The following is a 14,556-nucleotide window of genomic DNA, read 5'->3' as shown; positions in this document are numbered from 1 at the left end:
AAATTCTTGAGAAAATAGTTGCTAATCAAATGTGTGAACATTTATACAGCAATGACCTGTTTGAAGAGTTTCAGTCAGGTTTCAGAGCTCATCATAGCACTGAAACAGCTCTGCTGAAAGTCACTAATGATATTCTTATGGCCTCAGATAATGGACTTGTGTCTGTTCTGGTTCTGTTAGATCTCAGTGCTGCATTTGATCCAGTCGATCATAATATTCTCTTAGAAAGGCTGGAATATGCTGTAGGGATCAGGGGAACAGCGCTAGGCTGGTTTAAATCTTATCTGTCTGACAGATTCCAGTTTGTTCATGTAAATGATAAATCATCTTTAAACTCCAGGGTTAATTGTGGAGTACCACAGGGTTCAGTACTTGGGCCAATTCTCTTTACTATATATATGCTTCCAATAGGTCAAATTATCAGGCAGCATAGGATAAATTTTCACTGTTACGCTGATGATACTCAGCTTTACTTATCCATAAATCCTGATGAACCCAACCAGTTAGATAGACTACAAGCATGTCTTGAAGATATATAAACTTGGATGACTTAAAATGTTCTGCTTCTAAATTCAGACAAGACAGAAGTTGTCGTCTTTGGACCGGAGTCTTTAAAAAAGAAACTTCTTAGTCAATCACTTAACCTGGATGGCATTAAATTGACCTCCGGTAATAAAGCAGGTGCGCCCCGCGTTAACGTGACAGAGGGCCAGCAGCAGAACTTTGAAGGATGCTTATTTCGTTACGCCCTCTCATGCAGATAGACCAGTAGCATGTGTTGCTGAGCCCGTAGCGTTATTAGGGAGTTCAGTTCACCATGATTAGAACCTGCCGCAATTTCATCCTGGGTGCTCAGAAGACAAGCGAACTATTACACTACTGCTTTTTTTGCTAAACATCATAAAATAGCAAAGAAGGAAGTACTTCTGAGGGAAATTTGATAACTCTGCGCATCTCAGTGGTTCTATTCTGAATAAGGCCATGTGCATATAAATCCACATCATCATCAGATTGATTGATTGTGTGCCCATATAAACGGTGCAATCCGATTATTTTTTTGGTTTTAGTCTGAATACAGTTCATTCTGATCGTGACATTGTGTGCATGTAAACATAGCTCCTGACAGTTGTTGCTAATTGGCTTATTCATTCGTTACCGTTTCCTTTATATCTCTGTCTATCTCTCACTATATATGTCTGTCTGTGATTCTGTCTTTCTGCCTCTTCTCTCACTGTCTCCTTCTCAGACACACCCCCCCTAGATACTTAAACAGCTTCTACTGTTGTTCTAACACCTGGACAACAGTGATTTATCTTAAAGGGCAATTTCATAGACTTTTGCATATAGGCTGTTATAAGTATTATACATGACCTAAGTTAATTTAAGCTTAAATGGTAACTCTACCATGTTGGCTAACATTAGCATTTAGGCTAATTTTCACTGATAGAGCTAAACATATTCAATGGAGTGAGGCAAGGGTAGCCAACATGTTAACATTAGCTATTCAGCTAATGTTAGCTTATTAACTATTGATGTCATACAAGACAGACCAAGACTATGGTTGTCAACATGCTACTGATAGAATCAGAATCAGCTTTATTGCCAAGTTCATACATACAAACAAGGAATTTGACTCTGGTACACTTTGCTCTTTTGTTCTAGGAATTTTGGGTTTTCATGAGCTGTATGCCAAAATCATCCGTATTAAGACAATAAAAGACCTGAAATATTTCAGTTAGTGTGCAATGAATCTAAAATATATGAATGTTAAATTTTCATCATAACATTATGGAAAATAATGAACTTTATCACAATATGCTAATATTTTGAGAAGGACCTGTACACATATATAATAAAAAAGGTGCATTTGTAACATCTGTATGCTGTTGTTCTGTACTCTATTAAATGTTCATCAGAGAAACAGCCTGGGGGAAGAAACTGTCTCTGTGGCGGCTGGTTTTAGTGAACAGTGCTCTGTAGCGCCACCTGAAGGTAAAACTCTGAACAGTTTATGTGCAGTGTGTGTGGGGTCTGCAGAGATTTTAGCAGCTCTTTTCTTGACCCTAGAACTGTATAAGTCCTGGATGGAGGGAAGGTCAGTCCTGATTATTCTCTCTGCAGTCCTGATTATTCGTTGCAGTCTGGACCTGTCCTGTTTGGTGGATGATCCAAACCACTTGGATGGATGAGCCAAACATTAAATGCTAATGTTAGTATTTAACTAACAATGTAGTTGCTATTTTTAGTTTATACATTGCTGTTAGCATACTAGATGTAGATGAGAAGTTATTGTTAGTCCATATGCTAATTTTAGCTTTTCTCCCTCATTGCTGCCTCTTTCTCTTCAGTCTTTGTCTCCTTTGGGTTTCTTTCTCTCCTCCTCTCTCATGAGCTGGATCTCTAATAGGCAAGGAGAAATGTCCCACAGAGATACCCAAGCTGAAACCTGTACACTGCAATTACACACCTCCACACCCCAGAGGGGAGGAGACACAGACACTGCCTGGGCAAGGCAGCGCATTTGTAGAGCACCATTCATACATGGAGTCATCACAGTGCTTCATAGGAATAACAAAGGAACAGAGATAAAAGGAAAAATACATGAAAACATGAACCAAGCATCACATAAAAGGATGAAAAAATGACAAAAATCGCAAACAGAAAATTTTTTTAAATGTCAAAATCTAAAATCTACGGCATTACATAAAAGATAAATTTGTGGGTGTTTATGGGTAAGCTGCGGTATTGATTGACTGATGATTTTACTTAAGTGTCATGCACCTTTAGTGACCAGCCCACACTCCACATACAAAACAAGATGGTTGCATACAGATAACATGCTTCACAAAAGTGTCATAACATTTTTAAATTCAAGCAGGATATACTCTAACACTCGCTGTATTATTTCAAATTATTATGTATAATTATTCATCGCTGTATTATTACAAATAAAAGCAACAAATGCAAAAACCTCCCTATCATACATCCAGACTCAGAAACAGCTTCTTCCCTGAAGCTGTCAGAGACTGCTGAACTCGAGCTGCGCTCTGTAGACTCTCTCACTACACAATGACCTGCACTAAACGCTTCATCCACCAAAAGGTGCAATATTTTACTTACCTATGGGTGCAATAAAGGACTAAGGACTAAAGTTAATTTCAGCTTCACTATTTAACTGTATATTTCTTGTTTGCTCTTCGCTGCATAGATTTTTACTGATTGCTGCTTGTTGTTATATTTAGCTTTGCTGAGTCTAAATTTCATATCTTAACATGTAAATGAGAGCTGGTATGACAATAAAAATCCTTGAATCCACTTTAAAATTTTATCCTTAGAAAGCCTTCTTCTAACTTTTTCAACGCTGTTTTTTAAAATTACCAAGGGGTGTTAATAAATCTGACTCTAAAAGCTGTGTTTACCTCCCATTTTCCAGCATTTGTTGCTAACAGGAGATCAGCAGATTAGGATTGTGAGGCGTTCACAAGCTCTGCTGGTTGTCAAAGACAGCCATAATAAACTATGGTGGTAATGTTATAGCATTTGTTCATAAAAATACTTGGATAAAAATTATTTGTGTACTACAAGATAATTTAAAAAGGTAGACAAATTGACTCCTTTTTGATGGAAAACAATCTCTTTAATTTCGGTCAGGATTTCGACCACAACAGATCATTGAGTCTGCACTGGTAAAACATCTCATCGACATATCTTAGTGACTCATAAAAAAACGTTTACTAGATCTCAGTGCTGGTCAGGATTGTTTGGATTGTCAGGATTATGCTAAAATGGTTCAGATCCTGTTTGACAGACTGGAACCATGTGTCATTTGGTAATTACAAATTGGATCACACGTGGGATACCTAAAAGCTCGATTCTTGGCTTACTTTTATTCATTATCTATATAATCCCACCAGCTCAGATTATGAAGTACATCTCCTATAATATTTATGCTAATGGCACACAGCTTTATATTTCTGTCACTACTTGACCATAGTCAATTACACTCACTGAGTCAGTGTGTCCAAAAAACCCATGACTGCATGGGTCCGAGCTTCCTCCAGCTTAATACAGAAAAGACAGAAATCCTTGTTTTTGGTCCCAAAAATGCAAGTTTAGAACTGAACTAGACTCCATTAGGCAAAAGACCACAAAGGATACAAAAAACATATAGTGTTATGAAGGAGTCAGACCTGAACTTCAACAACCAAATAACGTCTATCATCTTAAAACGCTGCCAGAATAAAGGTTTTCGGTCTAAATAGGAAACAGAAAAACTGGTGCCTGTAGGTTAGAGTACAGCAAAACTGTGATGGACTGGAGACCTGTCCATGGTGTCCCCCACATCTTGCCCAATGACTACTGGAGATAGTCACCAGCTCCCCCACAAACCTGCATGGACAATCAGGTATAGACAATGGATGAATGGTCACACCACTGCAACAACGTCTTCACTGGTCTCCGTAATGACAAAGAAATGAGCTGCAGCTCATCCAAAATGCTGCTGCCAGAGTCCTGACCAACACCAGGAAAATGGATCACGTCAGAACCAGTTCTTAAATCACTGCACTGGTTCCCTGTTTGTCAAAGAATAGATTTTAAAATTCTGCTTTTGGTCCATAAAGCTCGAAATGGTCTTGGGCCAAAATACATTTCTGGGTTGCTGGTTGCAGGTAGGACCATGTAGACCCCTCAGGTCTTCAGAGACTTGCTTACTCTGTTCTCAGAACCAGAGCTAAACAAGATGAGGTAGCATTTAGTTTCTATGCTCCTCAGATCTGAAAGAAAGTGTCTGAAAACCTGAGCTTTCACCAAAAAAGGTACCCTTCAGCAGCTTTTTTAATCATGTCTCAGATTATTATTTGTTTACATTTTAAATTTTCTCCAGATGTGATGCTAAAATATTTTACTGCTTTTCTGACACATTTCTTGTTTTTAATCCGATATTGTTCTCACCATTCCTTTCAAAGTTAGGGTACACTTGTTTCCCACACCTTCAGTAACTACACAGGACATGGACAGAGGGCTTCGTCCATATGCATCTGCATTTCGAACGTTGCGCATAAATACGCTGTAAGGGTGTGCTCATTTCTCACACCTTCACATGTTACTGGCTGACAATGTTAGGGTGTGCTTATTTACCACTTTTATGCTCCAGAGGGGAGAGTCTAGTAGTTGGGGTTTTGGGCTATTCCAATCTCCCTCCCCCATGGAATCCTGGGAGGATGAGGGAGGGCTCAGCGACCTACGACTGCTCCACCACGATCCCTGAGTCATGCCGGAGGAGGAGGTGGAGGAAAAGGAGGAACATTAGAAAGGAAAGAAGAGGAAGGAGGAGGGGGGGGACAAAATGCAGCAACATCAATGCAACAGCCACTAAAAGTAAAAGTTAACTTAAAATAGCAATCATAATGTAAAATGATACCATGACAACCACATGCAGCTCAGCTCAGACAAGTCATTCAGAAAGTTAAAACAGCTTCATGCCTTAACAACATGCTGCAGCCATGTGTGTGTGTGAGTGAAGCAATGTGCTGCTGGCCTAATTCTCAGGGACTGATGAATGAGGTTCTGATACTCAGTGAAGTTCTGAAGGTGTTTCCTGATCGGACCGATGACACCATCTTACCTGTCTGGCCCGCACCCTGCCGGGGGAGAATTTCCTTTTTGAGATGGCTGGTTTTCCCATGCCGATCTTTGGGGAGAAGAGGAACGCAGTGGTGGGCGGAGCCTAAAGACAGGACATGAGATCAGCTAGTGGAGAAACACTAGCAGGAGACATCAACACCTGTTGCAGTTATATTACCTGGGACAGAGGAGACTCTCTGGATGAGGGAGGAGAGGGTGGAGTAAGAGGAGGAGGTGTGATGGGGGTTCTGGTAGGCGAGGTCTCAGGAGAGGCCTCAGTGGAGAAGGGAGACTGCCTGAGGCGGATGGAGAGGTCGTCTGAAGGGCGGGAGGAGCAGGGAGGAGGCCTCAGGCGCCGTCCATTTCCTCTACAGGAGAAGGGGGGAGGGCTGGAGGAAGACAGCTGCAGAATACAGGAGGGAGCAGTAGAGGTCATCAACTCCATCACCTCCATGTCCAAGGAGGTGTCCAAGTCCAAAGCAGGGCTAACTAAGGTCTCCTCCTCAACATTTATTTCCTGCTCCTCCATCAGCACCACTTCCTCCTCTGCTTCTTGCTTCTCTCTTACTGTCAGTTGTCTGTCTGCTGTCCTCATCTCCTGCTTCTCTGAAGTCTCACCGTGTGATTGCCCTAAATCTTTGGTTGTTTCTGTCACCATGGAAACAGGATTTTTCAGGCTGTGTGATTGACTGCTCTCATTCCCCACTTCCTCCACGTTCCCTCTTTCAACTTCTGGAGGGCAGTCTTCTTTAGAGGGCGTGGCCAAAGAGCAGACAGGTAAGGAAGACCTGCAAGGAGAGGAGGACAGGGGGAACTCCGGAAGGCCAGTTGGAGGATAAAATGGGGAGGAGAGGCAGGGTGCTGGAGGGACGGTGGAGACTTTGGAGTCTGAGGGTTCAGTCAGTTGGACACCTGCAGAAACAAGAACTGGACAGTTATACGACAACACAACACACACTCTGTGTAAACCTGTTGGAACCTTGGTGATCTAGTCAAAGCTTCGAAACAATGTGGGATAAAACAACTTAAACCACTCTAAACCAGCCTAAGGAGTTCCAAATCATCAAAACCAGAGTGAACCAGTGATTCAAGTCTGGTCTGCTGAAGATGGATGTTGTCAGGACACCTGGTGTTTTCATAGCTGGTAAAACTCAGTCATTCTCACCTAACGGAAGACAGACTGGAACCAGTCTGAGCTGACACTTCTTGTCTCCTCCTCCCATCTCAGCAGGCTTGTTGTCATCTTCTGGATTCTTCTTCACTGCCTGAGCTGGTTCTTCTCGCTCCTCTGTCTTCCTCTGGTTTACTGCAGGAACAACATGAGTTTAGAAAACCACATCAGTCTGATGTCACGTCAGTGTTGGACTCTCCAGGATACTCACCTTCAGCAGACATACACTCCTTCACAATTTGCTGACCACTCCCAGAATCAGGCTGTATTGGGTCAGAGGGACCAGGGCTAAGGCTGATTTCAGACTTCCCAAGTATGTCAGGAACAGGGCTAACAAGATCCACACTAGAACTAACCTCCTCAGATACAGAACCAGCACAATCGACATCGGGATCAGAGCAAGTCTCTGGCTGAACACTATCACCAGGCGCGTGAGTAAACTGTGGTTCTACAGAATTAGTGGGACCAACATTAAGATCAGGACAAGGCTCTGGAAGCAAGGGACTAACAGCACCAGTATCAACACTTGCCTTCAGCTGCACAGGGCCAGGTATGGGTCTAGGCTGATGACTTTCTGAATCAATAGTCCCAACGACAAAACTTTTTCCTGAGTTACTCACAGAACTGCTTGGAGCTTGAAACATTGAGGTAAAAACTCTGAGAGGAGGGCTAACCTGTGAGTGGGCGGAGCCTAAAGGGCTGGCTGGTGAGTCACTGGTGATGACAGAGCTATGTACTGCAGTGTCAGAATACAGAGGGCTGGCAAGGTTTTGAGTAGATTCAGCAGGGCTATCAGGACTCTGTGATCCATCTTCAGGATCAGCTGGGACGGGACCACTATCAGATGGGTTATCAGGCCTGGAGCTGGCTTGTGATGGGCACATTTCCACATCAGAATCTGCACTTTGGACAGCACTATCATTCAGCAGAACTTTAGAGGGTTTTTGGACAATAAGACTGACCCCCAGGACTATATTGGAGTTAGAAGCCGAGCTCAGTACAGCTTGAGGAAACCTGGTACTCATTCCAGTGTTGGTTGTGGGCCTGTTCCCATCCTGAGCTGGGTTAACAGAGTGAGGTGGGCTAACCAGGCTGGGAGTCTGTGTTTGGACTACATAAACAGGACTAGCTTGACCAGCACAACTAGTCCTTGGTGAACTGTCACCACCTGAGGTGATACTGGTCAGACTAGGGGTAACACAGCTACTGGCTGGACCAGTATGGGTAAAATGTGGGCTGCAAGAACTGTGGACATCTGTGAGAATGTCAGTCTGTAACAAACTAAGACCAAGACCAGTGACAGTCTCTGTAGGGACTTGTCTTTCAGGGTGAACCTCTATATCTTTATCCAGAATGGAAATGGTGGGGGCAGGTTGAACCAGTTCCATTCTGGATCTTACAGGAGGACACTCTGGGCTGTCTGGTTGTGTGGAGGAACTGGATGGTATGGAACCAGCTGGCTGTGATGTGGGAGCAGTCTCTGTTGGCAAGACGCTCTCACAGATTTTGAGACAGAAGGCAGGATTTGCAGGCACTGGCTCAGCTTGTGTGGGACTTTCACCTGCTGCTTTAGCAGCTTCTGGGCATGGTGATGGACTTCTGTGAGGACTCTGGTTTACCTTTGTGTCCTGCACAAAAGGTGAGCAAATTAGGCTACTGTGTTCAAGTGAAGTGCTACTGTTATCAAGGCTTTCTGGTGTCTGTCGGGCAGAGACATGAGGCAAGCAGGGGTGGACATAGGTGCTCCCAGCAGAGGGCACTGTAGATGGGTCAGCGGTGGAGTTAAGATTTGCTGAGCTACATTGTAGTTTTAGTGTCTGTCCATCAGAGTCAATACTTTGCCCTATGGTGATCATTAAATGCCTGACAGTCTGGTTATACTGAATCTGAAATGGACTTGTAGGTTGTGAAACGCTGTGGAGTCTAGGTTTTCCTAGGGGACGATTAGGGCTACATGGAGCTGAACAGGATCTAAGTGCCTTCTTGGTAGATGTACAGTAGACCTGTGGGGCTTCAGGATCCTGAGTACAGACATTTTGTGAAGGATCTGATCTTGGTTGTGTTCCCTCTGTGGGACTCTGAATACATGATGTGCCAGCTTCTAGTGGATTACATAGGTTAGGACTGTGCTTAGGCTGTGAGATCATGATACTTGTGGGACTGCATGGGCTCTGCAGCTGTGTCTCAGGGTCTGGATAGTTCCTAGACTTTCCAGAGCCTGGTTGAAATCTGGAAGGACTAAGCCCTGGTTGAGTCAGACTCTGTTGTGGAGGGCTATGTGCAGGATGTGTATGCAGAGATCGATGAGCCAGTTCTGGACTCTGTTGATCCTCTGTTAATTCCTGTTCAGGAAGGGCAGAGGTCAAATTGAGCTTATAAGAACTCTGAAGTGCAGGGGCCCCATGTGTAGGACTTTTAAGTTGCTCAGCAGGGCAAGGATGAGTTGTGACTGGACCAAATTCAAATTCTGTTGCACCTGACTGACACTGAGCAGGGCTTTCAGGTTTAAGTTGGTGTGGTGTGGGACTTTCCCGGTTTTCTGATTGAGAGTGAGGTAATGAGGAAGGTACCTGCATCTCAGAGCGAGCAGGCTGAGATGATGTAAGGCTTGATATACACTTTGCATGACCAATGACAGACAACCTGGACATGTCGTGGTGATCTCCAGTACTTAAGTTAGAATGGATGGAACCTTCTTTAAGATTTTGTGGTTCAGCAAGACAAAGCAAATGACTTTGATGGATCTTTTTGGGTGAGAGATCTGCAATTTCTGGGAGGTTTACAGAGGTTAATTTGGAGCCGTCTTCAGTCCTTTCAGAAGATGGTGCGAGATCTTTTTTGAGATTTGTAGGAGACATAAGACTCGGGAGAACAGCTTCTGGGGGTGGTACAAAACGTCCACTTGTGTTCTCTAAACAGGGTTCCTGAATCTGGCAAGTCTCCTCAGGAGGACTTGTAAATATGTGGCCTGGGGGTGTTGGAGCATTATACTCATGCATGCCCTCTGATGATGGAGCCACAATTTCATTTTTCTCACAAGGAGACGGCACAGGCTGATGAGGCTTTGAGGGAGATAATAAAGACGTTTGCCTAAGTTTTGCTGAACTTGGTGAAAATTTCTGATAGGTCTCCACTGGAGAGGATACAGGACATTGATTGACTGCATCAGAAGAAGATAGCAGACTGGGACATGTTGCCTGTAGAGAGGATGTTGGACTTTGCAGAGTCTCTTTTAAATATGGTGCCTGGTTACCATTGGTCTCCACTGAAAATAGTGCAGAAACCTTTTGAACCAAATGGGTAAACTGATCCATACTTTGTTGGATCTCATCTGATATTGGGACAAGATTTTTATGAGGTTGGATCTTCTTTAGAGATGGTGGAAGACTTTCATGAGTCTTCTCTTGTGATGGTGAGGAACTCTGACAGGTCTCTTCCAGAGATGGTCCATCATTTTTATTGGGATCCTTCATAAGGGTTAAGGGATTTTGGTGGCTCTCAGTAGATGATACTGGGATTTGAATTTGATGTGTCTCTTTAGTAGAGGGCGCAAGAATCTGATGGCTATCCTCTGGATATTGTGTTGGAATTTGATAGTTTTCCTCTGGAGATGGTGCAGGACTTTGAGGAAATCCCTTAGGAAGTTTTGTGGAACTCTGAGAAAACTCATCAGTAGGTGCTGCAGGACTCGGACAGGTCTCTTCTTGAGGTACTGCAGGATGCTGAAGCAGGGTCTGTGGAAGATGGTTTAGGAGTATGTTGGAGCTCTCCTCCAGAGACTGTATATGTATTTCATTGGTGTCCGTAACGGATGAAGGACGTTGGTGAATTTCCTCTGGGGATGGTATAGAGATTTGATGAGTCTCCTCTGATGAGGACTGAGGATTTTGATGGGTCTCTCTAGGAGATGGGGCTGGACTCCGCGGGGTCTCCCCCGGAGGCGCTGCTAGACTCTGAGGGGTCTCCACCGGGGGCGCTGCTGGACTCCGAGGGGTCTCCCCCTCATGCAGGGTCTCCCCCGGAGGCGCTGCAGGACTCCGAGGGGTCTCCCCCTCATGCAGGGTCTCCGCCAGAGGTGCTGCTAGACTCTGAGGGGTCTCCGCCGGGGGCGCTGCAGGACTCTGAGGGGTCTCCGCCAGAGGTGCTGCTAGACTCTGAGGTGTCTCCGCCGGGGGCGCTGCAGGACTCTGAGGGTTCTCCGCCAGAGGTGCTGCTAGACTCTGAGGGGTCTCCGCCGGGGGCGCTGTTGGACTCTGAGGGGCCTCCGCCAGAGGCGCTGCTAGACTCTGAGGGATCTCCGCCGGGGGCATTGCAGGACTCTGAGGGGTCTCCGCCAGAGGTGCTGCTAGACTCTGAGGGGTCTCCGCCGGGGGCACTGCAGGACTCTGAGGGGCCTCCGCCAGAGGCGCTGCTAGACTCTGAGGGGTCTCCGCCGGGGGCGCTGCAGGACTTTGAGGGGTCTCCGCCAGAGGGGCTGCTAGACTCTGAGGGGTCTCCGCCGGGGGCGCTGTTGGACTCTGAGGGGCCTCCGCCAGAGGCGCTGCTGGACTCTGAGGGGTCTCCGCCAGGGGCGCTGTTGGACTCTGAGGGGCCTCCGCCAGAGGCGCTGCAGGACTCTGAGGGGTCTCCGCCAGAGGCGCTGTTGGACTCTGAGGGGCCTCCGCCAGAGGCGCTGCAGGACTCTGAGGGGTCTCCGCCAGGGGCGCTGCTGGACTCTGAGGGGTCTCCGCCAGAGGTGCTGCTAGACTCTGAGGGGTCTCCGCCGGGGGCGCTGCAGGACTTTGAGGGGCCTCCGCCGGAGGTGCTGCTGGACTCTGAGGGGTCTCCGCCAGAGGCGCTGCAGGACTCTGAGGCGTCTCCGCCAGAGGTGCTGCTGGACTCTGAGGGGTCTCCGCCGGGGGCGCTGCAGGACTCTGAGGGGCCTCCGCCAGAGGTGCTGCTGGACTCTGAGGGGTCTCCGCCAGAGGGGCTGCTGGACTCTGAGGGGCCTCCGCCAGAGGTGCTGCTAGACTCTGAGGGGTCTCCGCCAGAGGCGCTGCAGGACTCTGAGGGGTCTCCGCCGGAGGCGCTGCTAGACTCTGAGGGGTCTCCGCCGGAGGCGCTGCTAGACTCTGAGGGGTCTCCGCCGGAGGCGCTGCTGGACTCTGAGGGGTCTCCGCCAGAGGCGCTGCAGGACTCTGAGGGGCCTCCGCCAGAGGTGCTGCTAGACTCTGAGGGGCCTCCGCCAGAGGCGCTGCAGGACTCTGAGGGGTCTCCGCCAGAGGTGCTGCTAGACTCTGAGGGGCCTCCGCCAGAGGTGCTGCAGGACTCTGAGGGGTCTCCGCCGGGGGCGCTGCAGGACTCCGAGGGGTCTCCGCCAGAGGTGCTGCTGGACTCTGAGGGGTCTCCGCCAGAGGCGCTGCAGGACTCTGAGGGGTCTCCGCCAGAGGTGCTGCTAGACTCTGAGGGGCCTCCGCCAGAGGTGCTGCAGGACTCTGAGGGGTCTCCGCCGGGGGCGCTGCAGGACTCCGAGGGGTCTCCGCCAGAGGTGCTGCAGGACTCTGAGGGGTCTCCGCCAGAGGTGTTGCTAGACTCTGAGGGGTCTCCGCCAGAGGTGCAGCTAGATTCTGAGGGGCCTCTGCCGGAGGCGCTGCTGGACTCTGAGGGATCTCCGCTGGACTCTGAGGGGTCTCCGCCGGAGGCTCTGCTAGACTCTGAGGGGTCTCCGCCAGAGGCGCTGCAGGACTCTGAGGGGCCTCATCTGCTGATTCCTCTAGGCACTGATCAAAGGAGGGAGATGGTATTAGAGATTGTTCATATTTTGCAGCAGTCAGTGAAGAATTTAGATGAATTTGCTTTGGTGACTGTGCATGACATTGATGAAGTTCTTTGGTAGATGGTGATGGACTTCTTTGCAGCTTTATAGGAGATGGTGAATGACTTTTTTCAAGCACTTCCAGCGATGGTACAGGGCTGGTTCTCCGAGAAGATGGGGACTGTGGAGGAGTGAGTTGAAGGTCTTTCTTAGATGGTCCAGGGATGATTTGCCTTTCTACAGTTGGAGAACTACTTTGATGGTCTCTAGCAGATGGTTTGGGACTCTGCTGGAGCTCTGATAAGTCAGGCTGAGATGTTCCCAAAGTCTGTAGTGATGGTGGACTGTCTGTCCTAGTAGGATACTGTGGTGGCTCTAAACAGATTAGCTGGACTGGACTATGAGCAGGGGGACTGGTGGGTGGAACCTCTCTGTGAGGTGGACCTGGTGACAAGGAACTGTCAGTGCGTGGGACTGGGGTATGACTACGTAAGATTAGCTCCTCCAGGGGGCTGCAGGAGGAGCAGGTGTAAATCTCAGGCCCTGCACTGCCCTCTCCAGCCTTGTTCAAACACTCTGCATGAACAGACCTGAAACGCAGAACAACACATTAAAAACTTGTATCATCGACAGCCAGAAGAAGAAAATCAAAAGACATTTCTATCAAACCCCGAGCGTCTGCTGCATAATCAACATTTAAGTCTATTCTGAGACCGTGTTCCCCAGCTCACATCTTTACTGACAAAACGAGAAAACTAGCCTTTACACAATCTAAATAATGATTTGAAATGATATAGAAAATCTGTGCTTCTTTGGATCAGGACAGCTACAGGAAGATGTAAATGGGTTTACCTGTAGCATCTGCTGCAGTTCAGATTGTCCTGCGCTACAAAGACGTCAACAGCACGATCACAGAGAGGGCATGGAAGGGCAGGGTCACATGAGTCACACAGAAATTGATGATTGGCCCACTGACCCGATGATGTCACCCCACATCGATGACAGACTCTGCAGTTCTGGAGAATAAAGGGTCTATGAATTCAGGAACGATACACCTTTTCTCCTGTACATGTGTCAGTGTTTATCTGACCTTGCAGGTCCAACTGCTACTCGGGGTGTGATCCAGAGGAGGTGTGAGGCAGTGTGTATGGTAAGCTTTATCACAGCGCTTACACACTAGCAGCACAGCTTCATCAGCCCGTAACCTGACACACACACACAAAGACACACACACAGTTTCCGGTTTGTATGTTCCTGCTCATCAGTCTTAGCATCATGTTACAGATAGCATAGATATGTAATCCACTAGATAACAAATTTTTCACATTTTAAGTTCAGCGTGTCCCCTACTATTATCCAAGGGGGGTGCTCCGCCCTGCCCCGCCAACCAGACCCCCCCCCCCACTAAGAAGATCACGACCTGTAGTAATAGTACGTTTAACAGTTAATGTCATTCATTTTATTAGATCACGTTGTGAGCGATTTCTGTTCCTGCGTCGTTGCTACTCTACTTTCTATGGTCAAACTTGACAAAAGCTGGACAAAAACACACTCTTCAGACTCTGTGTTGGAGGAGAACACATGGTCCTGACAGCGGACAGAAGAACATGCCGCTAAAACCCGGAAAGCAGCCAAGGATAGCTGCGGTTTTTAAAAAGCGCCGAATTATATTTTGATGGCAGCACTTCCTCTCCTGTGAGAGGGCTGACTCCTCCTCCTGGTACATATGGCGAAGGTAGAAATACAGAACATAACCCAAGTGTTTCATGGACACGCAGCTAATTCCAGTCACCACAGAATAAAAGGTTCTGACCCGGCTTGGCTGTCGGAGGTGAAATTATCCCCCTGGATCTAAAAGACTGAGCTTGGTAATTAAATACATACTTCATCAGACTAATTTAAATAAATGGTCCTGGCCTCTCTAGGCAATGGAAACAGAACACACACAATTACCTGGGATTCATTT

The 14,556-nt window shown here is 47.1% G+C and overlaps 1 protein-coding gene across 2 annotated transcripts in view; it reads right to left on the bottom strand.

Annotated features, from left to right (window-relative positions):
• kmt2ca (lysine (K)-specific methyltransferase 2Ca) overlaps nt 1–14,556 on the bottom strand; it is a 106,250-nt gene that overhangs the window by 55,801 nt on the left and 35,893 nt on the right. For both annotated transcript variants that reach the window (XM_047350429.1, XM_047350430.1), the window contains exons 11-17: nt 13,681–13,795; nt 13,443–13,606; nt 7,008–13,180; nt 6,791–6,931; nt 5,804–6,537; nt 5,627–5,728; nt 5,140–5,265 (exon numbers count right to left, since the gene is read on the bottom strand). In XM_047350429.1, the coding sequence (XP_047206385.1) occupies nt 5,140–5,265; nt 5,627–5,728; nt 5,804–6,537; nt 6,791–6,931; nt 7,008–13,180; nt 13,443–13,606; nt 13,681–13,795 (7,555 nt within the window). The remainder of the gene's footprint in view (nt 1–5,139; nt 5,266–5,626; nt 5,729–5,803; nt 6,538–6,790; nt 6,932–7,007; nt 13,181–13,442; nt 13,607–13,680; nt 13,796–14,556) is intronic.

Source organism: Girardinichthys multiradiatus, chromosome 21 (genome assembly GCF_021462225.1).
Source record: "Girardinichthys multiradiatus isolate DD_20200921_A chromosome 21, DD_fGirMul_XY1, whole genome shotgun sequence".
In the NCBI taxonomy this organism is placed as follows: Eukaryota; Metazoa; Chordata; class Actinopteri; order Cyprinodontiformes; family Goodeidae; genus Girardinichthys; species Girardinichthys multiradiatus.
This window is presented reverse-complemented; position numbering and strand designations above follow the sequence as displayed.